The 27,214-nt window shown below is 39.8% G+C and overlaps 1 protein-coding gene across 3 annotated transcripts; it reads right to left on the reverse strand.

The window, feature by feature from the left end:
- Positions 1 to 26,591, reverse strand: CFAP97 (cilia and flagella associated protein 97). Of its 3 annotated transcripts, none has more exons than XM_065946984.1 (5): positions 26,488 to 26,591; positions 19,494 to 20,546; positions 10,736 to 11,004; positions 5,732 to 5,882; positions 1 to 3,164 (listed from the first exon to the last, which is right to left on the reverse strand). In XM_065946984.1, exons 2-5 carry the CDS (start codon positions 20,527 to 20,529, stop codon positions 3,034 to 3,036), a joined length of 1,587 nt encoding a protein of 528 aa, XP_065803056.1. In that variant the 5' UTR covers positions 20,530 to 20,546; positions 26,488 to 26,591; the 3' UTR covers positions 1 to 3,033. The 3 variants fall into 3 exon arrangements, with proteins under 3 accessions (XP_065803056.1, XP_065803057.1, XP_065803054.1); XM_065946985.1 differs by having other exon boundaries at positions 1 to 3,161; positions 26,391 to 26,545; XM_065946982.1 differs by having other exon boundaries at positions 26,391 to 26,545.
- Positions 26,592 to 27,214: the final 623 nt, after the last annotated feature.

The raw sequence follows: 27,214 nt of genomic DNA on the forward strand, positions 1-27,214 counted from the left end.
TTTTTAAGTTTCTTACTATCTTTATTCATACAAATAAAGTAGTTATGAGCATTAAGCACATTTTCTTGGATGGTTTACAATCGTTTATATAGGTTCCAACTTTGGCATTTAAGATATTAAGCATTTTCTGAATTTAATTATTAAAATAATAGAGTAACTTAAACTTGTGTCCCCAACTTTACATTGGTCATAATACTTTTCATACTGTGCAGTATTTGAATTTGAAGATCAAAGTACACACACATATCCATCCCAGTGACCTCTTTTTAAAGTTACCTAGATATCCATTTTGGACATTTGGGTTAATAGGCTGAAAACAACTACATTACACTACATTTACAAGCAAACAAGAAAACTTTTATTTGGGGTAGTAGCTAAGAAAGCAGCTTTTTACGGAGACTGGAAAAAAAGGAAGTAGGGAAAGTATGAGAGTAATTGCTATCCTTAGGAAATAACTTTAATAATTCAAAATTTTTCATAGGATCTTATCAAGAAGGATGCAGTACTAGTATAACATTTAACAGATATGAAAGTAACTCTCAATAAGAACTTTGCCTAGTAATTGCTGACCTTGGATGAGTATCATTTCTAGTTGCACACGTAAATCTTCAAAATATGTATCTTAGGTACAAGTGAACCAAATATAAAGTAGCGCTAGACAGTCCTTCACTTTTTTATGTTTTGAAAATGAAAATAATATACTTTTGATTTCTTCATAAAGATACCCCTTAAATCGTAACAACTTAAAAGGCATCTTGACTTACATCGGAGAAGACCACATTTTTCAACTCCTACCCCTCTACTTATACTTTTCAATGTCAACTAACCATGACAACAGCTGTAAATTTCTCTTTGAAAAGAGTATTGTTGTTCTTTCTGACTTTTGCTTCAAGCTGAATCTCTGTTAACAGTAATACTTACACGAAACTCCCCTGCCTAAGTAGTAAAAACTGAAGGTGTTAACTTAGTATCTAAAATCAAAGTACAGAGAAAAAAAATTTTTAAAGATCAAAGAAAAAAAAAAGTACAGCTTTTATCTATTAAATTAAAATTGTACCATATGGCATATGACATATGGCAGCAAAGACTATATACAATGTAATCAGAGACTAAAGCTATTACATAAAAGGTCTTTTTTCCCCCTAACAACTTAAAAACCAATTTAAAAAAATTGGCTAACTCACCACTGGGAATATATTCAAATGCTGAATTTTAAATTCAGCATTGTCTTATCTCTCCTTAAAGACAGGTTGTTACACAAACATCGAAAAGTGAAATAAGTTAGAAAACAAAACCTTGGTTTAGTACAGCTAAAGTTTATAAAGTAAAGCACTAAGTGATGTAAAAACCTATACACCAGAATATCAAATAACAACAAATGAACACTATAACTCAAAGAAAGCAGCAGAAAAATCTCATGGTCAGGTTGTTTTCCCATGAATTTTTTAACCCCATTCTCCCCACCCTTCTCAAGCCCTAACTGAAACAAAATCTATTAATACAAACTAAGACCAAGACATTCTGAATTGATATTTAGCAAAATGCAGTTTGGCTTACCGCTGAAGGTGTTTAAGAAAAGTTAAGTTTGGTGTACACGCTACAGAGCTTGAGCAACTCAGAAAAACAAAAAACAAATATTACTGTGTTTACAGATCAAAAATTCACACTAAAAAAAAGGACAGATTTGGCATTTAGTATAGAAACTTAGCAATACATTTTAAGGTATACAAAAGGCCAGTAATGAAAACAGTGATAACCAGAACAGCAGAAGCAACATGACTGAGATATACTTCGTTGTACAAGAGCCTACAGATTGACAGAAAAAATACTGATTTTAAGAGTCAATTACATTACACCCTACTCACACATCACTAATTTCAAAAGGTCTTTGAAAGTGAAACTGGCAAAAATGGTACTTCCAGGATTCAATACAAAAGGCCAAAACAAAACCAAAAAATTGGCTGACATTTATAAAGTAGCCTCAACAAATACAGGATTTTTTCCTCCTTTATCATTCAAATTTTTAGTTTTCTTTGTCAGCCCTTAAAAACAGTAGCTGGAACTTCTAAAGGGGTGAGAACAATGCATTTGTTTCACACTTCCTCTCACTTAAAACAATAAACGCTGAATACAGCACAACCCATTAACAACACCCCTTAAAACACTGTCCTGACACAACTTGGGATCTGCTTCTTGGATCCTCAAGCTGGAGGTGCTCGTCTGCTAATCCAACAAATACTTGCTTTTGCTTATGAGGATCTGGTCCTCGGACAAACTATTCACAATGCAGGAGCTCTAAAGAAACCTAACAGAATCCTTACCTACTTCCCCTGAAAAACACAAAACAGGAGCTTCTAAATTGAGCTTTCTAAGACTCACAATTTGAAATGGTCTGGAACGGTTGATAACATTTTTAAGATCTAACTCAGTACACACTTCTATAGAGGTAGTAGGCACCTCTGGTGAATCACAAGGACTGCCCTAGTGCAAGCTTCTGTCCTCTCCTCAAATCTAAATCAGCACCGCCAATCAGAACAAATTTCAAGATCAGTTTCATAATAACTATCTTAAAATCAAGTTATAAGTCACACCACCCAGGTTCTGAAGCAAATAGAAAACCAAGTCAGTCAGGAGCTACACTCACTGTATAAAACTTACAGATGATGAAAACAAAACAACACATTAAATGAGAACTATATAGCTAACATTTTGGTCCAACATGCAGGATGCTATCACAACTGCTTCATCAGTCCAATAGTTGAACCAATTTCTATGTTGAGAAAAGACACAGCTATACCACCATTTCTCTACGAAATATATACATGTCTCATATAAACACCTCCTCCCAGGAAACACTGATTTTTATATTAAGTTGTCATTTTGAAAACAATTTTGCATCCAATTACAAGTCACTGTTAGTACACCTTAAATTGCTTAAACCAGTATTTAGAGGTCTACACAGAGAATGACAGCATTATACAAGAGCACTTCAACTAAGAATTGGATGAACAATGTTTAAAGTAAAAAGACATTTTATAACCAAGCTGTACGGACATTCTGGGGCTTAGGTCTTAGCAACAGGCCACCGCCTGTTGTGTCAAAAGCAGATCGCTCACTCTTACAGCTGAGGCCGCTGGTAGCACTGGATGTCCTGGAAGCTCCTTCTGAAAATAAATGAAGAGCAAGAAATTATCTGAACTAACTAAATACATAAACCATCATCTGATACACTTCCTTTCCTAATTTGAAGCCCAGATTAAAATAAAACTGTCTTCTCTATCTCACATGTGTTTTTAATAGTCTAATTCTATTCCCAACCAGGAATGTACTTCAGAATTCCCTGTGGAACTTAAAATAACAAACATAACCAAACTCTATACAAGGGCATTTTGATGCAATAGTTTTGGGGTGGGAATAAGTATTTTTAAAAGCCTCTCAAAAGATTCTAGTGGGGAAAATAAAGTCTCTTTGTATAACCATTTATACATTTATTCAACAAATAGATTTATTCACATTCACAGCATGATATTAAGTTTTGAGTTACTGGAATAAGACCCTCTCTTAGTCACTAATTCTACCAAGGAAGTGATGCGTGGAGGATGAATGAATGGAATTAAACTAGTTATCTGAGTGTTTAAGACTACAAGTGGTTCCAACTTTCTGTTCAGTTCAGTTCAGTCGCTCAGTCGTGTCCGACTCCCTGCAACCCCATGAATCGCAGCACACCAGGCCTCCCTGTCCATCACCAACTCGCGGAGTTTACTCAAACTCATGTCCACCGAGTTGGTGATGCCATCCAGCCAACTCATCCTCTGTCATCCCCTTCTCCTCCTGCCCCCAATCCCTCCCAGCATCAGGGTCTTTTCCAATGAGTCAACTCTTCGCATGAGGTGGCCAAAATATTGGAGTTTCAGCTTTAGCATCAGTTCTTCCAATGAACACCCAGGACTGATCTCCTTTAGGATGGACTGGTTGGATCTCCTTGCAGTCCAGGGGACTCTCAAGAGTCTTCTCCAACACCACAGTTCAAAAGCATCAATTTTTCAGCGCTCAGCTTTCTTCACGGTCCAACTCTCACATCCATACATGACCACGGGAGAAACCATAGCCTTGAATAGACAGACCTTTGTTGGCAAAGTAATGTCTCTGCTTTTTAACATGCTATCTAGGTTGGTCATAATTTTCCTTCCAAGGAGTTATAAAAGATACTTATCTTTTAATTTCATGGCTGCAATCACCATCTGCAGTGATTTTGGAGCCCAAAAACATAAAGTCAGCCACTGTTTCCCCATCTGTTTCCCATGAAGTGATGGGACCAGTTGCCATGATCTTAGTTTTCTGGAAACTTCCTCTATTATGACTCCCTTTCCAGGACGGGTCTCTGTCCCTAGCTCTTTTGTCTCTCTTTTTATCTTTTATATTTTGTCCTACCTCCTTTCGAAGACAATGGGCTGCTTTTCTGGGCACCCGATGTCCTCTGCTAGTGATCAGAAGTTGTTTTGTGGAGTCTGCTCAGCGTCCAAATGTTCTTTCAATGACTTTGTAGGGGAGAAAGTGGTCTCCCCGCCCTCTTCCTCCGCTGTCTTAGCTCCTCCACAATCTTAGTTTTCTCAATGTTGATCTTTAAGCCAACTTTTTCACTCTCCTCTTTCACTTTCATCAAGAGGCTCTTTAATTCTTCACTTTCTGACATAAGGGTGGTGTCATCTGCATATCTGAGGTTATTGATGTTTCTCCCAGCAATCTTGATTCCAGCTTGTGCTTCTTCCAGCCCAGCGTTTCTCATGATGCACTCTGCATATAAGTTAAATAAGCAGGGTGACAATATACAGCCTTGATGTACTTCTTTTCCTATTTGGAAGCAGTCTGTTGTTCCATGTCCAGTTCTAACTGTTGCTTCCTGACCTGCATACAGGTTTCTCAAGAGGCAGGTCAGGTGGTCTGGTATTCCCACGTCTTTCAGAATTTTCCACAGTTTATTGTGATCCACACAGTCAAAGGCTTTGGCATAGTCGATAAAGCAGAAATCGATGTTTTTCTGGAACTCTCTTGCTTTTTCGAAGATCCAGCGGATGTTGGCAATTTGATCTCTTGTTCCTCTGCCTTTTCTAAAACCAGACTAGCTTTTACAGACTTAAAGCTTAGAACATATACAAGTAGTAACAGCACAGACTTCTGCAGGGAATGGTCTGGCCTTTCCGAGTGGTGTACAATCCAGTACTCAGCGGTCACTCCCACCTGTGTTCTCTGGGTGTGTAACGGATCAAATACTGAGCATTAAGAGGGATTAATCTGATGACTACAGACTGCTAATTTTTGTCTTAGCTACCAGTGAAGAAGAAGCATGCATTAGGGCTGGAAGATACTACTGAAAATTCTTCACCGGCTAAAGAGACTGCTTCAGCAACTTTTAAACAGTCTTATCTGTTCATTTCTTCCTTTAATAAACACACTGAAATTAAAAGTCTCCCCTCCACTACCTAAGAGACTACTGATATTTTCAGTTATTTAACTGAAAATTAACTGGTTGCCTTCCTATGTGACCATTATATGCTGTAAAAAATGAAACCTGAAGTTAAGTGAACAAACACAAAACAAGGCATGCCAGTGAAACACGCAGACTGCATTCCAGAAGTCAGCATTTTAAAGCTCTATCATAAGAACCTAAGTCATAAACTTTTAAAAAGGAAAAGGGTACAAACAAGTACAACATCCGTGTGCGTGTGCTTACTTAATGAGCTGTACTGGCTGAGCGTCGACCTCACTCGTCTGGAGACTGGGGATGAGCTGAGATAACCCATGTTGCGGTGATAGTCCATCAGCTGTTCCGAGCGTTTCATGCCAACTGTTGGCTTCACAGCTTCAAGCCTTTTCAGAAAAGCCTTCATTTAAATGAACCATTTAAAAGCTAACGTTAGATAAACAGCACTAGTTTTTAAAAAAGGCAAACACTTTCTAGAAACTGAAATTCACAAAATAAAGTAGAAAAGACTTCAAGTCACTGCGGAAAAAAATATTTCAATAATAATGTGGAAAATCTAAAAGTGTCTACCTGTCCTATAGCTAACCAAAACCACTATGATTTTAACAACCGATTGTAGGCACAGCTCTCTTCTTTGTCAGGTTACAATCTTAGAAAAGATGCTGTAAGTTGCAATACACTAAACCTTATTTTCTCACAGAAATGACATTATGGGAGTAATAATGCTAAGAGCCTGTGCTCTTAATAACAATGCTGGAAACGATCGTGAACATATGCTTAGAGAGGAACTGACATATATACATTTAAGAGCATGAAATAACGTCATTTCTTTCAGCAAGTAAAGTGAAATTATAAACTATACTATAGGAAACTATTATAAAGTACCCCCGTTGACACCTTCCCTTCTCCTTCTGCTAAGATTATTCTTGCAATTTTTCTTAAAAACAAAATTCATCTTGTCTCCAAATGAATATATGCAAACATGGTTTAATAAGGACAGTTCCAAATTTTATGAATTAAAAAAACTGTACCCTTTTGAAGTAACGAAGTTCTAATACAGTTGGGTCTATATGCAGCAAGTGCGCCCTCTACTGGAGAGGGCTGTCCTCTTCACCTGTTCTGCACACCTTTTGCCCGGAGGCTTGCAGCCTCTGGATTGCTAAGGAGCTGATGTTAGGGAACTGGAACAGAACTGCTTTAGTCATCATGTCTGTGAGCCATGTGAACTGGTCTCTATCACTGGAGATGGAGCAAGTGAAGAATTATGAATCATGAAAATTACAAAGTAATGGACCCCGGTTGTGCAGTACATTGGACATAAAAGTGTCATGTGTGTGTACATGCGCACCCTTGCATGTGTGTTTTGACTACAAACAATCCGGCAAACAGGTTAAAAAGTGTATCATCTCACACTGAAGAACTATTTGAGCCAATGCGGCTCTATATAAGGGTTTCATAGGTGGCTGGTTATACAATGAATACACAAAAGTTGATAGTTTATGAAAGTAACCAATTAGAAAACAAAATGAAAAATTTCACGGCAATAACAAAAAATATAGTTGTTTTTTTTTTTTTCAGAGTCCTCTCTCGGATTTTTTTTTCCCAATTATTTTTATTATTACTATTATTTTTTCCATTTATTTTTATTGGTTGGAGGCTAATTCCTTTACAATATTGTAGTGGTTTTTGCCATACATTGACATGAATCAGCCATGGATTTACATGTGTTCCCCATCCTGAAACCCCCTCCCACCTCCTTCCCCATCCCATCCCTCTGGGTCATCCCAGTGCACCAGCCCCAAACACTTGTCTCATGCATCCAACCTGGACTGGCGATCTGTTTCACACTTGATAACACACATGTTTCGATGCTGTTCTCTCAGATCATCCCACCCTCGCCTTCTCCCATAGAGTCCAAAAGTCTGTTCTATACATCTATGTCTCTTTTTCTGTCTTGCATATAGGGTTATCATTACGATAACGAAAAATATAGTTTTAAAGAAAACTACAAACCTTACCAAGGTCGAGTGTTAAGAAGGCTTCAGTAAACAGAAGGACATACCATATTTCTAGATTAAAAGGTAATATTTTAAGAGTGCCCAACACTCTGCAATTAAAATGTAAACAACACAATTCCAACAAAAATTTAATTAAAAATTTTTTATAAAGGAAAATAATCAGCTATTATGAAGAATGCAAAGGACCAGCCAAGAAAAAAATGTTACAATATATAGAATTAGTTTTATTTTGCTTAATAAAGTGAATATTTGCTTAATAAAATAGGGTTAAGCATAAATATGGACAATTCCTATTCCTTACAATAACATAATTTTTATAATAAATTATGCTTATTTCACCATTTAGCTTTAAGCTATTTTTTTCTACTTGTGAATTAAGCTTTTGATCCAGAGCTGCACTGTCCAAGGCCACAAGCCACATATTGTTACAGAACATTTAAAATGTGGCTAGTTCAAATTGAGATATGCTCTAAGTATAAAATATACACAGACTTCAGAGACTTAGTATCAAAAAACATAAAATATCTCTCAACAGTTTTTTATATTCATTATATGTTAAAGTGTAATATTTTTTATTTAGTCAGGTAAATATTATAGTGGAATAATTTCACCTATTTCTTTGACATTTCTAATGTAACTGTTAGGAAAATTTAAATTATACATGTGGTTCACTTTATGTTCTACTGTTCTCAAGTATAACAAAAAAGCTCCTACTATGAAATGGAGAAAAATATTGCTCACATATACAAATTACTAAGTAACAAAGTAAAAAGAAAAAAATAGTGGTAATTTTCTACTGCTTACTAAAACAGCTGAGATGTACAATTGATATGGGGTATAACAGAAGCTGTAAACAGAAGCTGCTTACCAGTTTTCATCTCGTTTGTATCTAGAATAGTCCCTAGACATTAATGGCTTCAACTTTTCAAAAGTAAAGTTCCTCAAAACGATAAATATAGAATTACTATATGACCCAGCCACTCCACTCTTAGGTACACACCTAAAGGAACTGCAAGCTGGGACCTGAAGAGATACCTATAGTCAGTATTCAGTGCAGCCAAAATATGCAAACAACCCAAGTGTCCATCATCAGATGAATGGGGAATCAAAATGTGGCATATATACACACACGGAATATTATTCAGCCACAAAAAGGAATGAAGTTCTGATACAGGCTACAACATGGATGGACCTTGAAAACATTATGGAGTGAAATCAGCCAGAGACAAAATGACCAAATAGTCTATTATTCTACTAATATGAAATATCTAGAATAGACAAATAGAGACAGAAGGCAGATTAGAGGTTACCAAGGGCTGAGGGGAAGGGAGAACAGAGCGCTATTGTTTGGCACAGTGTTTCTGTATGGAGTGATCAAAAAAACTTTGGAAAAGTAGTATTTATTCACAATTCACAACACGGTGAATGTAATTAATGTCACTGAACCAATCTCAAAACAGTTAAAACGGCGAACTCCCCTCGTGGTGCATGGATAAGAATCCTGCCTGCCAATGCAGAGGACACAGGTTCGATCCCTGGTCCAGGAGGATTTCACGGGCCGTGGGGCAACTGGGCTTGTGCGCCACAACAACTGAAGCCTGCACGCTCTAGGGCCCGTGAGCCACAGCTAAGGAGCCCCTGTGCCCTAGAGCCCGCGTGCTCTGCAACGAGAGAAGCTGCCACAACGAAAAGCCCACGGACCACAACTAGACAGGCGCCCCTGCTCCCTGCAACTAGAGGAGGCCCGCATGCAGCAACAAAAACAGCACCGCCAGGAGTAAATTAAAAATAAACATAGCAGTGTGCACATATCAAAATAATAATAAAGACATTGAAAATTTTAAAAACTTAAAATGGCAAATTTTGTTACTTTTATATATCACTCTAACTTAAAAAAACGAATCATGCAATTTATCAGAACCCACTGTACACTTGAAATGGTTATGGCATGTAAATTATACCTCAAAAAAGATGTTAAAAAGAAAAAAGTAATCCCAAAGTGAGGAAACCTGGATATGATTCTACCACCTGCTCTAGCTGTTTAACCATTTTCATAAAATATAAATGAATCCTGAACTTGCTGGAGTGATGTGTAGCAAGTTAGCATGTACCCATCACCCTCATTTCAACTTGTTCTGCTGTAATCTACTCCCTGCCATATTCAGGGTAACTCTCTTGACCAATATTTTACCATTTTTCGCAAATATACTACCCTAGCTCACCAACTCTTGGTGTTAGTGATGGTAATAAAGAAATTCATAAGAGTTACTCTTGCAAATTCAGGTTAAGTAGAACTGTAGTGATGACGAAACATAATAAGGGTGAATTTGGGGAACTGTTCTAGTAATTTCAATAACAGCTTTATCACTTATTTTAACTCTGAATGTATGTGTTCATTAAAGGTCTAACTTTAGTTGAAGATGCTACCTGGGTTTAAAATCTTGGCTCAGTCACTTGCTCAGCAGCTCTTTGTCCATGGGTTAATTATTTAACCCTTTTAGGTCTCAATTATTCCACCTGTAAGATGTGGATATAAATAAAGTATGTCCCTGAAAGAACTATTATCTGGATTCAATAAGCTAATATTTAGAAGACATTTGGAATAATGCCCAGCATTAAAGAGCTCTGTAAATATCAGCAATTATGAATTACATTTTATAAAGAAAATGATATGTTATGAATAGTAGTTTTTAAGGTGAAGATTTTCAACAGTTTCCATATATATATTTCTTAGGATATCAAAGGACTATTACTATACGATTTTTAATAATCAATGTCTTTCATACATTCAAGCAGCAGGGCACCCAAATCTGACCTCTCTGAGAAAGTGTGTATTATTTAAAATAAGTGATATATAAATTATTTTAGCTTTTGAGGATAAAATGAAGTAAAATAGATTTAGCTAGTGACTGAATACTTCACAGAAGATGTATGTATCTAATCCTTGGACACCATTTCCTGTATTGCCATAGTAATTTAACAGATCTAATCAAATAGATAGTAGACCTTGCAGTATTTTCATTTAATACTCCCTTAAAATAGAGTTTCCTGGATAAAAAAAGCACATATTGTTACTTTCCAGGCTCATGGCTCATCCTATATTTTATGCCATACAAATCTATTCCTACTTTTATATCATTTAGAAAATTTGGCTGTATTGGGTTTGCTGAAAGTTGGGCTTACAAATCAGTACAAATGCACTTTATTTGATGACTAAAATGTTTCAGTCACTTACCAAATTTTCTCTTTCAATCCTTTGTTGTTCCCTCTGTCTGTTGAGAGCACTATGATACAACTTAGGGGGAGGACCAGTCGATCTTCTTGGAATCATACTCTTGCTTCCTGGTTTCTCAGCCTGTCTCGACAGTTCTTTCAAAAGCCTCTGATTTTCCCGGTCAATCTGTCTCACTTCCTCTCTTGTGAAAGAGTAGTTTTTTCTAGGTGCTACTGAAGGCTGATCAAAGTGATGTTTTTGTGATCCCTTTTTATCTAATTGCAGAAAAGCTACAGAAGTAAACAACAAAAAAGTGAACAAAAAAAGGAAAAATGGCTAAACAAACAGCAATAGGACGGCATAATGGTACATGCTTTAACTTTTATAAATGGAAACTACATTAACTCATGATAAGGGGTGTATGGAATAATTTCAACGACATACAGACTACAACTGAGTAGGAAAAAAATTCAGAGGCAGCTTAGAGGTTTATGCTCATTGGGTTCATTGGGAATAAATGCTATACATAAAACCATGAAAATATTTTAATAAGAAATGTACAAGGCACTGGTTGTAGACTGCAGGTATAGTTTATGGAAAATGCTTTTGTTGTGTTCATTATATGTTCTCCTAAAGGAAGCTTAAATGTTAGAAATCTCTGGTGGATTGCATTGACACAATAATCAGTTGAGATGGTTTTTATTAGAAAGGCATCCCAAGTGGCTCACAAGAATCCATCTGCAATGCAGGAGATGTGGGTTCGAACCCTGGGTGGGGAAAATCCCCTGGAGTAGGAAATGGCAGCAAACTCCAGTCTTCTTGCCTGGAAAATCTTATGGACAGAGAAACCTGGCCAGTTACAGTCCATGGGGTAGAAAAGAATTGGATACAATTGAATGACTGAGCACACCCACACACATAATTCAAAAACTAAAATGTTCTCAGCAATGCATACAATGGCCAGAAAATGGCAACAGCAAAGCTAGAATATTCTGAAACTTTCAACTTAACCTGAAAGCATTTTACTATGCAAGATTTATGGTCTTGATTTTGGCATTGTAACAAATACTTCTACTATAGAAGTCAAACTTTTATTCCTGACTAGACATAAGCCAAATGAATATCTTATATAAAAGGAGCTTTTAACCAAGAAAAATATTTTGTATACTATGATTACCAAATGAAATTTTTATCAACATGCTAAATTCTCAATATTTCATATTATTAGAACAATTTACAGCAAGTCACAATTATTACTGAACAGTTATCAGAAACTTCTAAACATATCAAGCTTGTTTCACCTTAAGCTTCTACTAAAAATGAATGTGTTATATCAGATTAACAGTATGGTACATTTGTTTTAACAATATCTTTCTAAAGTAACCATTATTTGTTTTAAATTAATCATTTATTTGGCTGCACTGGGTCTTAGTTGAGGCATACAGGATCTAGTTCCCTGACCAGGGATTGAACCCTGGCCCCCTGCACTGGAAATGTGGAGTCTTAGCTACTGGAAGTCCCCCATTATTCGCTTTCATTATATCAGAGTACCTTTATGTTCAAGGGGTTCTCATGGCAAGAATACTGGTGCAGTTTGCCATTCCCTCCTCATTGGAAAAGACCCTGATGATGGGAAAGATTGAAGGCAAAAGGAGAGGACGACAGAGCATGAGATAGTTAAGACAGCATCATGGACTCAATGCACATGAATTTGAGCAAACTTTGGGAGACAGTGAAGGTCAGAGAAGCCTGGCATGCTGCAGTCCCCGGAGCTGCAGAGAGTCAGACACATTTAGCGACTGAACCACCACCACCACCTTTATGTACAGTCTTTTACTTGCTTAAGTGTTTTATGCTGTTAAAAGCATTTTTTTTTTGCTATTTTTTTTTTTGTTAAAAGCATTTTTAACCCCATTTAAAAAATGTGACCGGTGCAGAAAAGTTAAATCCTTTGAGCAAGGTCACAAAACTGTACATCTACATCTCCATGCTTAAACCAAAGATGATCAGAGATTAAGGAAACTTAAAAAAAAATTATTAACAGTGACTTCCTGATAGGAAAAATTAGGAAATTAATGGCTGGTAATTTGTTGAAAACCACACCAAACTAATGACAAAACCTGAATAGGAACACATTTAGAAAGAGATATATATGGACTATATATAATTGAATTATCTTGCTTCCAAGAAATAACCATTATGTAGAATTGAATAAGGTTTCTAGTTTAATTTAGCCTTTAAAATTAAATTCTAGAGGGAATTAAAAGTAAGCTATTTTCCTAATGTCATTTACAAAAAGCTTTTAAAAGTAAAATAAGGCAACAGCTAAAAATAAAATAAAGGAAGAATTTCAAACTAATTCATTAAAAAAAAACAAAATGAAATAGCATTCTAACCCCCCTTGATGGGAAAAGTATATGTTGAGTGTTTACATGGTGCTGCCAGGTATCACTAGCACATTTTTCTAAAGTGGCTACTATATGCTTTAGCATGAGGCAAGCTCCAACATATGATCCACTGTCTTTCCAATTAAAATCTAAAAAATGTTAATTTGAATAAAACTTCAGGGATAAAAATATATTAATATAAATATGTACATTATTTAAATTACACATTTAAGAAATACTGCTTTTCCCTAATTTTCTTTAATGAAACAATTTTGTTCAAACTCTTTACAGTATTTCAATATGTCCATTATCACTAGAGCCACTTCTTGACTCAGTAACACCATTTACTAGAAGTACCAGCTTAACTTGCACCTAAACTGTGATACAGACAGCATTTAAAATTTTCATGTGAATACTATTAATGGAAAATTTATCCCAAGCCATATTATGTCCTTATTTACATAATATTAGTTTTTCTTTAAAAAAAAATCTACCCTGTAGGCATATTCACAATCCCGGTTAAAAAAACAAATGGTATTTGCTTTTTAAAATGATGTTTCAAAGGTTGCTTTTTTTTAAAATCCCAACTCTTACAACTGAGAGGTGATGATTCAAGGAATAATAATTAAATTTACTAAGTTTCTTTATGAACATCTTGTCAGATGAGAACTTCTGAGACATTCTTCTGGTCTCCTCCCTTTGCATCTGGGCAGGTCTGTGATGGCATGGACCAACAGGATACAGCCCAAGACTGGGCAAAAGTAGAGACAGATGCAGGCCCTCCACCCCACTCCGTGTCTCTGGAACCCTTGTGCTTGGGGCCTGGGCCACCCTTGTCTGGCTGCCCTGAGGCTGTGAGGCTGACTACCCTGTGAGGACATCAAGACCACATAGAGGGGCTGTGTGTGGCGTGGGTACTGTGACCCCAGCCTTCAGGCCATCCTGGGCTGCTACTTTACCCATCTAAGATTGTGATCTGTCATCAGAGCAATAGGAACTAACACACACAACAGTGCCAGGAGTTGGGTGCTTCTGCAACAAAAACCCAACATCTGGAGCACTAGCTTTGAGACCAGATAGTAAGTAGGGCTAGAAAGGGTTGGAGGAGACTGCAGGTGAAGATGATCAAGCGGCAGAATTTTAGCAACACTGTTGGCTATGACAACAAGGAAAATGGAAAACATACCTTCTGCCATTGGTGGCTTTTGCTAAGCAGATCTCCAGGCAGAATCTTTAAAGTATCAATAGTTTATTTTACCACCATAAGAAGACAGGATAAAACAGATGAGCTACAAAAGGAATCGGTCAGTTTTCAAGCAGAATTTATAGAGAATATCTATATTGGGACTTTGGGGGTTCAAAATTATTATTCCTTCAGCTTCCTACTCTCCCCTGGCATAAGATTCTCAAAGTACTCGAGCGATAAATGAGGAACCAAACCCAAAGGGCCACAGCTGCCCTTGGGACTTGACTTAACCCTGGATCACCAGGTGGGAGGGATCTTTGAAAAGGGGGAACATAGTTTTGCATTTGGGAGGAATGTAAATCAATGTACGGCCAGAGGGTGGACTGAAGAAGTTTTGCAGAGTGTCTGTGTTATTTGACACTCCTCGGAGGCCATTAAGAAGGAGGGTCTATGCCCCTGCTCTTAAACCTGGGAAGGTTTATAACCAATAGAACATGGGAGAAATGATGCTATGTGGCTTCCGATGCTAGGTCATAAAAGGTGATGAGGTCTGCGCCTGGTTTCCTGGAACTGTCCTTGGGGCTCTGAACCATCTGCACTGAGGCTGCGGAACGTGAAATAGCCAGACCACAGGGAGAGGCCACGCACGAGCCCCCTGCCCAGCAGTCCTCGTCCTTAGGCCACCCCCAGCCCAGACACTGGATGTGTGAGTACGCCAGCACTCAGACGATTCCAGGCCCCACCTGTCAAGTCACCCCCACCTTTGAGTCTCTCCCTATACCCTAAGGGGCTCCCCTGGTGGCCCAGATGGTAAAGAATCTGCCTCCAACGTGGGAGACCAGGGTTCGATCCCTGGGTCAGGAGGATCCCCTGGAAAAGGGAATGGCTACCCACTCCACTATTCTTGCCTCGAGAATTGCATGGACAGAGGAGCCTGGTGGGCCACATTAGCCCATGGGATCGCGAAGAGCTGGACACGACTGAGGGACTATGACTATACCCTAAGTACTGGGGTAATTTGTTATGTAGCAATAGAAACTGGTATCTCATCACTTAAAAAAATATATTATGTAATAGACAAAAAAAGAAAAAAAAGCCATGGGCCAAGTGCAGCCCCTAAGTGGGTAGTTCATAGTTTGTTTTTTTTTTTTGTCTAACATCTACCAATCTTCCACAGTGATTACAGCTTTATCAATTTCATCATCTGGCTCTGTTTTGCTTTTATCAAACACTTCAAATCAATGGCTGTTAGATCTTTTTAGTGTACTTGGTCAGTCTGTTCATGTAAAATACTCGTCTTTGTCCCTTTCAGTGATTTTCACATCTCAAATTCTATTTTGTGTACTAATAAGATTGATATTTCTATTTTCTCCTTGTTACCTGCCTGGCATAACTTTTTCAAGCCTTTATTTTCATTCTTCCTATACTGTTGATATTTTAAACATCTTTACAGGTTGGATTTGGTTAAAAAAATTTATCCCCTCTGATAATGTCTTCTGATAAGTCAAAACAATTTACTTATATTGTTGGATCTCTTCTCACAATTGTATATTTTCAAAAAAAATGCTTTTTTGTTTGTTTGTTTTTTTCCCTCATTTTCCCCCTTTTGAAAGACTGACTATGCTAATTTATTTTTTCTCTAGTAGACTATTAATCCATTCTTCAGGAAAGAAGCTCTTAAACAGACCTCACACCAAAAGTTTACTGAGGACCCCAAATAATATTTATGTGGGTTATATCTATCAATATTTACCATGTTAGAAATTAATGGTAAAAAATTGAAAGATGTGTTAATTTGTCTGAAAATACTAAACCAGTGCTATGTAAATATCACATTTTTATAAAAATAAAAAATTAGTGAGAAGAGAAACAGAGTTGAACATTTCTGCAATCTTTTACTGCCTGCCTTCATAGAAGACAGCCAGAGTGGCACAGCTTGGCCACGAACACACCACATCTCACATGTCCATGGCTTAGGTCTATGCGGAAGATGAAAAAAAAACCAACAAAAATATTCTTGGATCTGAATGCTTCACTGGGCAAATTCAGCAGGAATAATAATTTGAGAAATCTCAAGAAACACCATATGTATAGACTGATCGCCATAATTAGTATTTAAAACACACTCTACTGCTATACAGAATCTTTGGTGGGTTATATTGGTGACTCCAATAACAGATGCATCAAGGGGCAAAAATGCTGCTTTGTTCCTGGGCCCGTAGTAGCCCTGAGCACCACGTACTGTATGGGCAGGTCCTGGGATCAGGGCTCCCCAGGGCGCAGCAGACTGGATAAAGTTCTAGTCCATGTGCCTAGAGACTGAGCCACATTTTAGCTCTGTTTCCGAGTCAAAACAGGATAAAATTATAAGGCAGAAGCAGGAGGCAAAGACTTCCCGTATGTATTTCAGATGGCAAACCTAAGACTAGTGGGTAACTTACAAAATCCAATTTCAGTGAAACTTAAGATGCATACTTCCTGACTGTTAGCGCTGTGGTCAGAAGTGTCCCACCGTCCTTTAGGTAACAGAGAATAAGATCCTGCCCTCATTTGCTTACACTAACTCCAGAGTCTCCTGAAAGGAAATGGGCTTTTGTGACCGTGGGGCAGGGGTGGGTGTGAAACTTCTGCACAGAACGTTCAGAAGAGTATTTCCGAGAAGGTGATGGATAAGCTGAGGGCCGAGCAATAGACGGAAGGAGCCTCTACAGAGAGAGAGGCCAACCTCAAGTGCAAAAACCTGACGAGTGCAAAGTATTAACATTCTATGGACAGTAAGGAAGTACTGTGACTGGACTGAGAGGTAATGAGAGAAAGAGGAGATGAAGCAGTAAAGAGATGATGGGGAGCCATGGTCAGCAACTTTAACAGCAAATGAGACAAGGGCCCCAGGCTCTCCATGGCAGAGCCCGGGCATCAGAACTTAACAGCTTGTTTTAACAATGTGGGTAGTTCTCCAAGAGATGCTCACATACTTCCTGGGATAAAGAGTCATGGAACAAATAGTCTGTTAGCCTATGGTAAGAAATTTGGTTTTTATTTTTAACCTAAGAGTAAGCCCACTGGAGAGTTTAGAAGGAAACTAGTAGGTCTGATCTACTTTTTTAAAGATCATTCCCATTGTTAGGGGAAGAAGCAGATGGGCAAGAATAGAAAACTCAGTCTTGAAAGTTTTAAGAGATTGAATGAGCATTTATCAGGAAAGGCATGCTGAATGGAGACTTAGTCACTAGATAGTAACAGGCAATGCCAAGAACCTGATTTTGAATTCTACTTTGTGTACCAACAAGATTGATACTTTATTTTCTCTTTCTTACCAGCCTGGCTGTATCTTTTTCAAGAGTTTACTTCATGAGTATTCTTCCTTTGTCAGGAAGCATTTAACAGGAGGCTTCCTGTGTGCTGTTTGGATCTGTCAGGAACCCATTGTCCTTATTAATTCCTGAATATTTAGGAATTAAGAGGAGAGGCACGCCTTTCCCGGGGCTGAGGAATCCAGGCATGTCATTCATTGGTTTTTCAATACGGTGCTAAGTACCCTTTTCCTTTTTATGAACCACACGGTAACAAGGATCGACTTATGTTTTCTAAGTCTGGAATTTTAATCTTTATCTTTGCTGAGAATAACTACCTTGTAAGACAGTATATATGCCCACACCATGTTGATTAAAAAACCTTTGCTCCATCAGAGCTTGGGTCCCCGTGTCTTTCTCTCTCTCTCTCTCTCTCTCTCTCTATATATATATATATATGTATCTATTTCTGGCTGATTCCCCAGAGCACAAAAGCTGGCTGCATAACCCAGGGAATATTAGCCTCTTTCCTTCTTTCACTCTCTCATTGTCGACTCTGGACCTCCAGGTTCCGGTCCAATAAAGAACCAACATTCCTTATACTATTGATGTTTTAAATAATTAAACAATCAATGAGTAACGATCAAAGAAAACCTATAAAAGAGGGGACATTCACAAGTGTAAGTTGCTCCAAGATACATTTTATCAATCTATGAGACTCATTTGACTAAATAAGGAACTTATTTATGCCCTTCTATCACCACCCTATGTAAATTATGTAGCTGAAGATTTATTCTTTCAACTAACATTTTAAACAAATCAAGACAAGAGAGTCCTATTTACAACTTAAAAACTTTATCTTCAATTGCCCTAAAACCTAACCTGCAAGCTCAATATTTTTAGTTTTATATTAACTAGTCAAAGATGAAGTGTGAGGCTGCTTTTACTTCACCTGGAATATATTGTTCCTTTCAAACTAAATAATGGGTATAAATAGAGACAGAAATACAGTAGTCAGGATTATCTTAATTCTTAAATCCTTCTATCTTAGAAGTAACTAAAAGTTGAATCATGCTATTTCACCAACTTGGTAATTATTTTCCAGTAATTCTGTCTAGCCTTTAACTTAAAATCGGAATTGTCTCCTACACTTTACTCTGAGTTCTCGTAATTTGTCAGAATTCATGCCACCTTCCCTTAAACTTGGTGCTCTTGCTTTCTTTCTCAAAGAAAGTGAAATATATCTTACACCCGTGTCTCCATCACACATAGGAAAACATCTGGTTCCCCTTCTTGCATTTATTTTATCTGGTCTCCAGGCATTTTGAGTTTCTAAGAATCACTGTGAGGTAGTTTCTAGTCCCAGTTGATTAGTTTTGTAGTAATATAAATAATGATATTTCAGATATCTTTAAATGAAATAATTTGGTTAAATTATAATAATGTATCCATGATCTCAAACAACAAAACACACCTACTAGAAAAATCAAGGCAAATTCATAGCATTTAATATTTAAACTCAATATAATATTAGGTTTAATATTTAAATTCAATACACAGGACTTTCCTGGGGGTACAGTGGATAAGAATCCACTGGCCAATGTAGGGGACAGGGTTTCGATCCCTGGTCTGGGTGGATTCCACATGCCGTGGAGTAACTAAGCCCATATTCCACAACTACTGGGTCCAAGTGCTGCAACTACTGAAGCCCATGCACCTAGAACCGGTGCTCTGCAACGATAAGCCACCAAAATAAGAAGCCTGTGCATCCCGACTAGAGGGTAGGCCCCCCCTTGCCACAACTAGAGTAAGTCTGTGCAGTCAAAAATAAATTATAAAATAAACAAAGGCCCTATCTCTAGATGTAGTGATTTAAAAAATACATAAATTCCAGACACAGTGTTTAAAATTACCTTTTAAAAGATGATTCAGGTCCATTGTGTCATGTAAGACTTTTTGTTTATATCTCTGGTCCAAACTGAAATCCAACGCTGTTGACTTTGAGGTGAGACTGGGTTCATGTTTTTCCTTCCCTTTTTTGGCTGATTTCAAAGATTTTGAGTTATTTTTCAGATCCTCAACAGTTTCATATACTTCTTGCCTCACATTTTCTTGCCTTTTAACTTTCATTTTTCGGTCGCTTGAGGCACCCAGTTCGAAAGACTGAACCGGGCTGATGTCTGGTGTCGATAAAGGAGTGACGTCTGTCACAGTGTCTTCCGATTCTTCAGTGTCATCACCAACCTTGGGTTTTGCACCTGAAGCCTGGGCTCCTGGTGATTTTTCTCCTGGTTTATATTTCAGTTTGGGTGACAAGTGGGTGGCGCCAGGGAGACGCTTCGTCAGTGATGGAGATGAATCAGACAGGCCTGCATCAGATCCGGTATCTGAACAGCCTGTATCGGAACTTGAAGACGAGAAGGACAAAGAGGAAGAGGAACTGCTTCTGGAATACTTTTTACTTAGGCTTTTCTTGAAGTTATTCGGCAGCTTAGCTGACTTGGACCTGACATGATGCTTCTTCTCATCATCAGTACTTTCCTCTCCATCTGTATAGTAATCGTGCTCACCGTCTTTTACAGTTTGCGGAAGGCTATTTGGAGTGGGCAAGCGTATTTTATGTTCTACTCGAGCATCACACAGTTTTGATCTTGAAGAAGTGGTCGAGGACGAAGAATTTCCAGCTTGTGCATTACCATCTTCTGCAGGGTGCTCCTCTGGAGGAGTTTTCCCATTGCTCTCAGTTCCCTTCTCAGTAACATCATCTTCCTTTCTCTGTAGTCCAAGTTTCAAGTTTACATTTTCTGTATCTTTGTCTATTCTCTCTTCAGTGTCATCATCTTGCTTGTCAAACACTGAGCTACTCTCACCTTTCTTTGCTTCTTCGAAGTCACTGTCAAAGAAAGAATGGTCCACTTCACCTTCCGATATATCGTCAAAACGATCCATGCCGGCAAAAAATATATCTGAAAAGGAGGAAAGTGTAACCATCAGACTAAGAGTAATTCCAAATTATTCTCTTTATTTTTACACAGTAATTGCAAACTTTGCCAAACTGAGAAGTCTGGGTAATACATAAAGAGAAATATGAGAAAAAAAATAAAACCCTACCATAAAAACAGTAACTCAGTGAAATGATAATGGGGGCTACCGGGGTAATAATCAAGTTGCACCAATGATCTGAACAATAATAAGAGACCATCATGGCAAGCATATCACAAATGGGGATATGTAGGTGAATGCCAAGGAAAAACTGACTTCTATAAATTAAGTACAGCTAGAGTTTAGAATGCTAAGCCAGCCCAAACAGACATCATTCTGGTAGACTGGCCAGTTAAAGACTCACATTTCTGGGGGAGGCTGAAGCTTCAAGGTTAGTTATGAAAGCCCCAGTTTGGTGGGATGCCTAGCAGTCAGAACTCCATTGGGAGCGGGCAGTTTTCAATCAGACTCAGTTTAAAAGATGAAAGATGTGATCAAAATCTAAGGCATTAGCAACAGTCTCAGCTACTGCTCTTAAGTTCTTAAACGTTTTGTTGTCCCTTTGTGTGGCATCCGTAGATTACGGCGTTTTTGCTTAACCCGTGTGATAGTCACAGGTCACAGCTTCAGGCTCATAGTCTTAAAGCCAGTCATTCCCTTCTCCACTTTTCTGAGGTTCAGTCTTAGGGAGAGATCATTTCCTTGATGGTTAGTGACTATGAATGTACAATTACAGCATCACTTTTAATACTGAAAAAAAAAAACTTGAATAGAGGAATATTTTGAGCCCATTAAAATCACTATTTAAATCACAGGTCAGCAAACTACTGTGAATAGGCTAAATCTGGCCCACCACTTGTTTCATAAATAAAGTTTTATTGGGACACAGCCCCACTCACAGGTTGAAGAACTGTCTCTGACAGCTTTCCCACTGCATCTGCAGAGTTAAGTAGCTGTGACAGATACCACAGCACCCACACAGCCTAAAATGTTTACCAACAGACCCTTTGTGGCCCCCTGATGTTGGGGCTATTATCAGGGTGAAAAATGCATTAATACAAAATTGTTATCTATACTGGATAATAATACAATTTGGACAAAAAGTGAGTTGAAAAATCATCAATCCCACTGCACTTTTAAAATTTTCACTATTGTTATTGTGATAGTGTTCATGTAACAAACTAAGCAAGGAAGTGATTGACAGGGAGTCTGCAGTGAGAAAGAACCAACTGGGTCAGATACTCAGGCTCAAAACTTGGTATTGCTGCTTCTCAGTCGTGTGTTCCTGGGCACATAGAGAAGAAAGTGCATCACAGGCCTGTCTGCAACAGTGCAGACTGAGGGAAAAACTCAGTGTCCAGTCGGAGGAAAACAGAGAAGGGAATGTTGTATATTATATACTGTGTATCAGTCAAAACTGATGAGCGGAGAGCCACAAGACATTCCTTTACCAAGACAGCGGAATTAAATGAATGACAATATAATCATGAAAAGCTTCACACACATACACACACACACACCAAACAACACTAAACTCTTCAAGCAGACAAACATATACATAAAATTCTACCAGCCTGGCCTGGGAGGACATGCATTAAATATCCAAGAGTATGAGCCTATAAAGGGAGGGAGGAGGAAAGAAGCTGGGAAAGGGGACAAAGGGGAAGAATTAAGAACCGGTTTTCTGTGATCATGGGTCATCACAAATATAAAAAGGCATGACTGATCGTTATCAATCTAATTCTGCCCACCTGAGTTCAAAGAGAAAAACAGCAAATCAAATAAGCTATTGAATGATGGACAGCACTTATTAATAGTCATTAAATTCTCCCCAAAGCGATCCTTTTTTGGAAGATAATTCACACTTTAAAACGTCAAGGAAAAAAAGAGCAGTGGTAGCTGTTTTTTCCCATGGTTAAGAATGCCTTTAAGGATTGAAAAATTTTTAATAAGTTTCTTCAAATTCTAAAGTCAAACAGTTTCATTGCACAGCCCAGAGCTAATTTTCTTAGCCAGTTTAAAACACAAATCTTTTAAAAAACAAATCATCCAAGTTATTCCAACTTTCGTCCCTCTGCAAAACTTGCTTACATTTTTCAGGAAATAAAATTACTAAGCTAAGTCTCATTTGTATTAGCATTGTTATCCTACTACTACTAATAGTTAAAACATATTGAGTCCTTATATGTTGTTGTTGTCCAGGCGCTAAGTCACATCCAACTCTTTGTGACCCCATGGACTGTAGCACGCCAGGCTTCCCTGTCCTTTACCATTTCCCAGAGTTTGCTTAAACTCATGTGCATCGAGTCGGTGATGCCATCCCACCATCTCATCCTCTGTCGTCCCCTTCTCCTCCTGCCCTCATCTTTTCCAATGAGTCTCTTCACATCAGGTGGCCAAAGTATTGGAGCTTCAGCATCAGTCCTTCTAATGAATATTCAGGGTTGATTGTTCTAAGCACATAAGAAGTACTAACTCACTGACTCTTGACAACAGCTTTTAAGATATTCTGTCACCCTCTGGTAAGTGGGAAGTTGCCTGAAGCCACACAGCTAGTTAAGTGGCCTGCCAGGATTCTAAAGTGGGCAGCTCTGAGGATCACGTGACTAACCACTGTTCTACTCTGCTTTAGAAATATGGTCCTAGCCTTACAGACAGAAAAAAACTGAGACCTTCCCTCTTTGAACTTTAAACACATTGTTGTGATATCGATGATTTATTTGACAGTAAACAGGGGCCAAGATAGTAAAATAACCCCTCCCCTGGTAGGGAGTTTTAAGAGAAAATGGGACTTGTTTAGCAATACGGCTTTAGAAACAGTTCTCTGCAAAAAAGGATGGCCTGCCCAGTAAAAATTAGATACACATGTTAGTGTTTACCACGCATTTTGCTGGATATATTTGTTGTGCAGCAGTTTTCCTCTAACAAAATAATCTGGAACAAATCTCACTGGCATCACAAACTGAATAAACCAGTAGCCTTAGGTAAATTTAAGTGTTAACCTAGGTAATAAGAATTCAGAACTTTGAACTGACTTGTGACTCTATCCCAAACTGAACTTGTGATCAAACCACCATTCCAAAGACAGTAATGAGTTTCCCAAGTATTTCTGGCAAGGAGAGTGACAAACCCGGTGTAGCAACATACAACTTGCATCATATTCTGCTTGGTCAAACCACCTTTTGGCAAAAAGTCTAGAACCTGAGTTATGATTAATGGTTTACCGACCAAGGGCTCACAGATATAAAAGAAATAACTAAGGGAAAGGGTGTGTTCAGATACTTGAAGAGTGGTGATATGAAACAGACTTGAGAGCTATTATTTGCAGCTCCAGAGGCAGAACTTGCACCAGCAGATAGACTGCATAAGAAAGCTGTTCTGAGTTTAACATTAGAATTGCTCCAAAATGGAATGCATTCCCTTCAAGGATTATGAGCCATAAGTCATCTAGCCACAAGTCACTAGATACCGTTGAAGCAAAGACTGGATGGCTATTTGCTGGGGTGCTGCAGAGGGAATTTGTGTGTCTGGAGGATATGACCTTTCCCAACCCTAGTATGAGCTAGGTCTAAATTCCAAAGTCTATCCCTAAGCCAAATGACTACAGATACTTCTTTGAAATCCATTTTTCTTAGCTGTTTCCCGCCTTCCCTGTCTTCTTAGCAAACTGGGAACTCCTGGTACCTTGCTCATCTTTCTATCCTAGCGCTTAAAGTCAGACCTGACAAATACTAGATATTCAAAGAATGTTTATCTGATGAAGGACTTTGGAGTTAGGAGATTTAAGATTGAGCCAGCTATGCAGGGCTTTCCAGGTGGTACAGTATTAAAGAATCTGCCTGCCAATGCAGGGGGCACTGGAGACATGGGTTCAATCCCTGGGTCGGAAAGATCCCCTTGGAGGAGGAAATGGCAAACTGCTCCAGTACTTTTGTCTGGAAAATTCCATGGAGAGAGGAGCCTGGTAGGCTACAGTCCGTAGGGTTGGAAAGTCGGACACTACTGAGCACAGCCAGCTATGTAAGCAGAAAAATCACCTCTTTCACCTGATTTTTTTTCCTGGATAGTTTTCCATAGCTGTCCTTCATTCCCTTCCTACCCCACACACTAGAAGCAACTATCCCCATATTTGCATTCACAAGATCCCTGTGAGTGTGAAAGTCACTCAGTCGTGTCCGACTCTTTGTGACCCCACGGACGGAAGTCCGTCAGGCTCCTCTGTCCATGGAATTCTCCAGGCAAGAATACTGGAGTGGGCAGACATTCCCTTCTCCAGGGGATCTTCCCGACCCAAGGATCGAACTCAGGTCTCCTGCTTTGCAGGTGGATTCTTTACCATCTGAACCACCAGGGAAGCCCCACAAGGTTCCTGTAGTCCCCAACAACTGTAAGCATCTGTCTCCCTAAATGGCCACAGTTCATGGGAAGGGGTGCAGAGATCAGTGTCTGGGAGACTTTTCAGGTTTAGATTTAGGTTCCTAACATCCAACAGATGGGTTATTGTAAGGACCTAAACATTCAGGTTTTTACAGTAGTCATGTATGGATGTGAGAGTTGGACTATAAAGAAAGCTGAGTGCCAAAAAATTGATGCTTTCGAACTGTGGAGTTGAAGAAGACTCTTGAGAGTCCCTTGGACTGCAAGGAGATCCAACCAGTCCATCCTAAAGGAAATCAATCCTGAATACTCATTGGAAGGAGTGATGCTGAAGCTGAAACTCCAATCCTTTGGCCACCTGATGCAAAGAACTGACTCATTAGGAAAGACCCTGATGCTGGGAAAGATTGAAGGCAGGAGGAGAAGGGGAGGACAGAGGATGAGACAGTTGGATGGTATCAGCAACTCGATGGACATGAGTTTGAGTAAGCTTGGGGAGCTGGTGATGGACACAGAGGCCCAGCATGCTGCAGTCCATGGGATCGCAAAGAGTCGGGATATGACTGAGCGACTGAACTGAAACATTCAGGTAACTTAACAAACAGAAAAAATATCCAAGTGTCCCAATCACTAAGCAATCCTTTTGACAATCTTCACCTCAGTTAGTGAGATTCAATTTACATTAAAGAGTAATAAAAATATGGACTTAATAAGATAGTAAAGTTTCTCTAAAAAATATTGGGAAAGCGTAAAAATCAAATGACAGTTCATCGGGCTGCAATAACCCTGCTGGTACTCAATGAGGACAAGTACTTGCCAAAGTTGCCCAGGAGTCACTTAGGCACCCATCATTCGTAGAATCCTTGCAGAACCAGCAACATAAATAACCAACGCTTTCGCCTTACATCAGGAAAACACACAAAGAGGAATCTGGCATTTTTAACTGTCATTTTAGATACTGTGACATGACGTTTCTATAGTTAAGATATATGATTTGGTCCAAAGACGGTAACCTATTGGATACCCGAAAATCTCAGCCCAAAGGAAAAACCTGTCTTCCAGGATCTGAGGTTCCTTACACGACCCCTCCGGACCGCACGAGGTAGCAGATAACTGACATCCCCCTCCCTCCTCTGGGTTCAGGGTCAAGTTCCGCGGAGGTGGGCGGGGGAGACCTGAGCCAGGATCTCCCGGGGAGGGGCGGGGGGGGGGGGAATCACGTCTTAGTTCACGGCCGACCCCGACTCCACGCCACCCGCGAACCCGCCCCGAGGTCAGCCCGGCCATCCCAGCGCGGCCGACGAGGGGCGCTGGCCCTGCGATCGCGCCGGCCCCGGACGCCTCCGTGTGGGTTAGACCCGCCTGCCAACGGGCTGCCCGGGCCGCAGAGGCGGCGGGGCCCGAAGGGCTGGGGGGGCGCTGCCCGGCCGGTCCGCCTTCCGCATACCGACCCTGTGCGCTCGCCGCGGCCTGGGCCCCGGAGAGGGGAAACGGATCCCGAACGGGGGGCGCGGGGCGCGGAGAAAGGATCGCCCGCGCGCGGCTCACCCGGCGCCGCAGCCTCCTCGCGCCGCCGGCGTCCCTGCCGTGCGCCCGCGCGCGCGCTCCCGCAGCCCCTCCACGCCGCCCTGGCGGCCGCCCGAGCTTCCGGAGGCGGAGAGAGCGGAACGGGAAAGGAGGTCGCCTGGGGCCGCGCCGCTGGTCCCGCGGGAAGCGGGCGGTGCCGGAGGCTCCTGGCGGCGGGCGTCACAGAGCGCGGCGGGCCCGCCCCGCTCCGGGGCGCGCGCGGGGCGCGGGGCCTGGCCAGCGGGCCCCCTCTCGGGTGGGAAGGGACGCGGGAAGAAGGTGACCTCCGGACCCTCTGCTGTGCCCTGCACCGCCAAGGTGTTAACGGCTGCCGCCTCCGCTGCTAACGAGGAAAGCTGCTTTGATGGTCTTGTAGTGTTGTACCCAAACAGCGACAGTAATAATAAATATGGAGGCAGCTGATATAAATATGCTTATATCAGCAACGTTCAGTTTAAACAGCCCTGTGGGCCAGGGGCTGGTAAACATGTGAGGAAGTCCTCTGACTACTGGTAAATGAGATGGGTAGTTCAAACAATCTGGGAAAAATGATCTCCGTCCACTATATTGAATGCAGCCCTTTTTCGTGTTTGAACTCGCAAGCGCATAGTAGGTTCGACAGAGCAATGGCACCCCACAGATGCCAGCCTGCTAATCCCAAACCTGTGAATATAAAGCAACGTGGACTGCTCTGTGATGAAGGATCTTC

This window comes from Muntiacus reevesi, chromosome 10 (genome assembly GCF_963930625.1).
Source record: "Muntiacus reevesi chromosome 10, mMunRee1.1, whole genome shotgun sequence".
Taxonomy (NCBI): Eukaryota; Metazoa; Chordata; class Mammalia; order Artiodactyla; family Cervidae; genus Muntiacus; species Muntiacus reevesi.

Coding starts and splice junctions, on each gene's coding strand:
- CFAP97 (XM_065946984.1), bottom strand. CDS start 20,529: ATGGATCGTTTTGACGATATATCGGAAGGTGAAGTGGACCATTCTTTC. Junction 11,005..19,493: donor CCTGAATCATCTTTTAAAAG/GTAATTTTAAAC, acceptor TTACTTCTGTAG/CTTTTCTGCAATTAGATAAA. Junction 3,165..5,731: donor CAGCCAGTACAGCTCATTAA/GTAAGCACACGC, acceptor ATTTATTTTCAG/AAGGAGCTTCCAGGACATCC.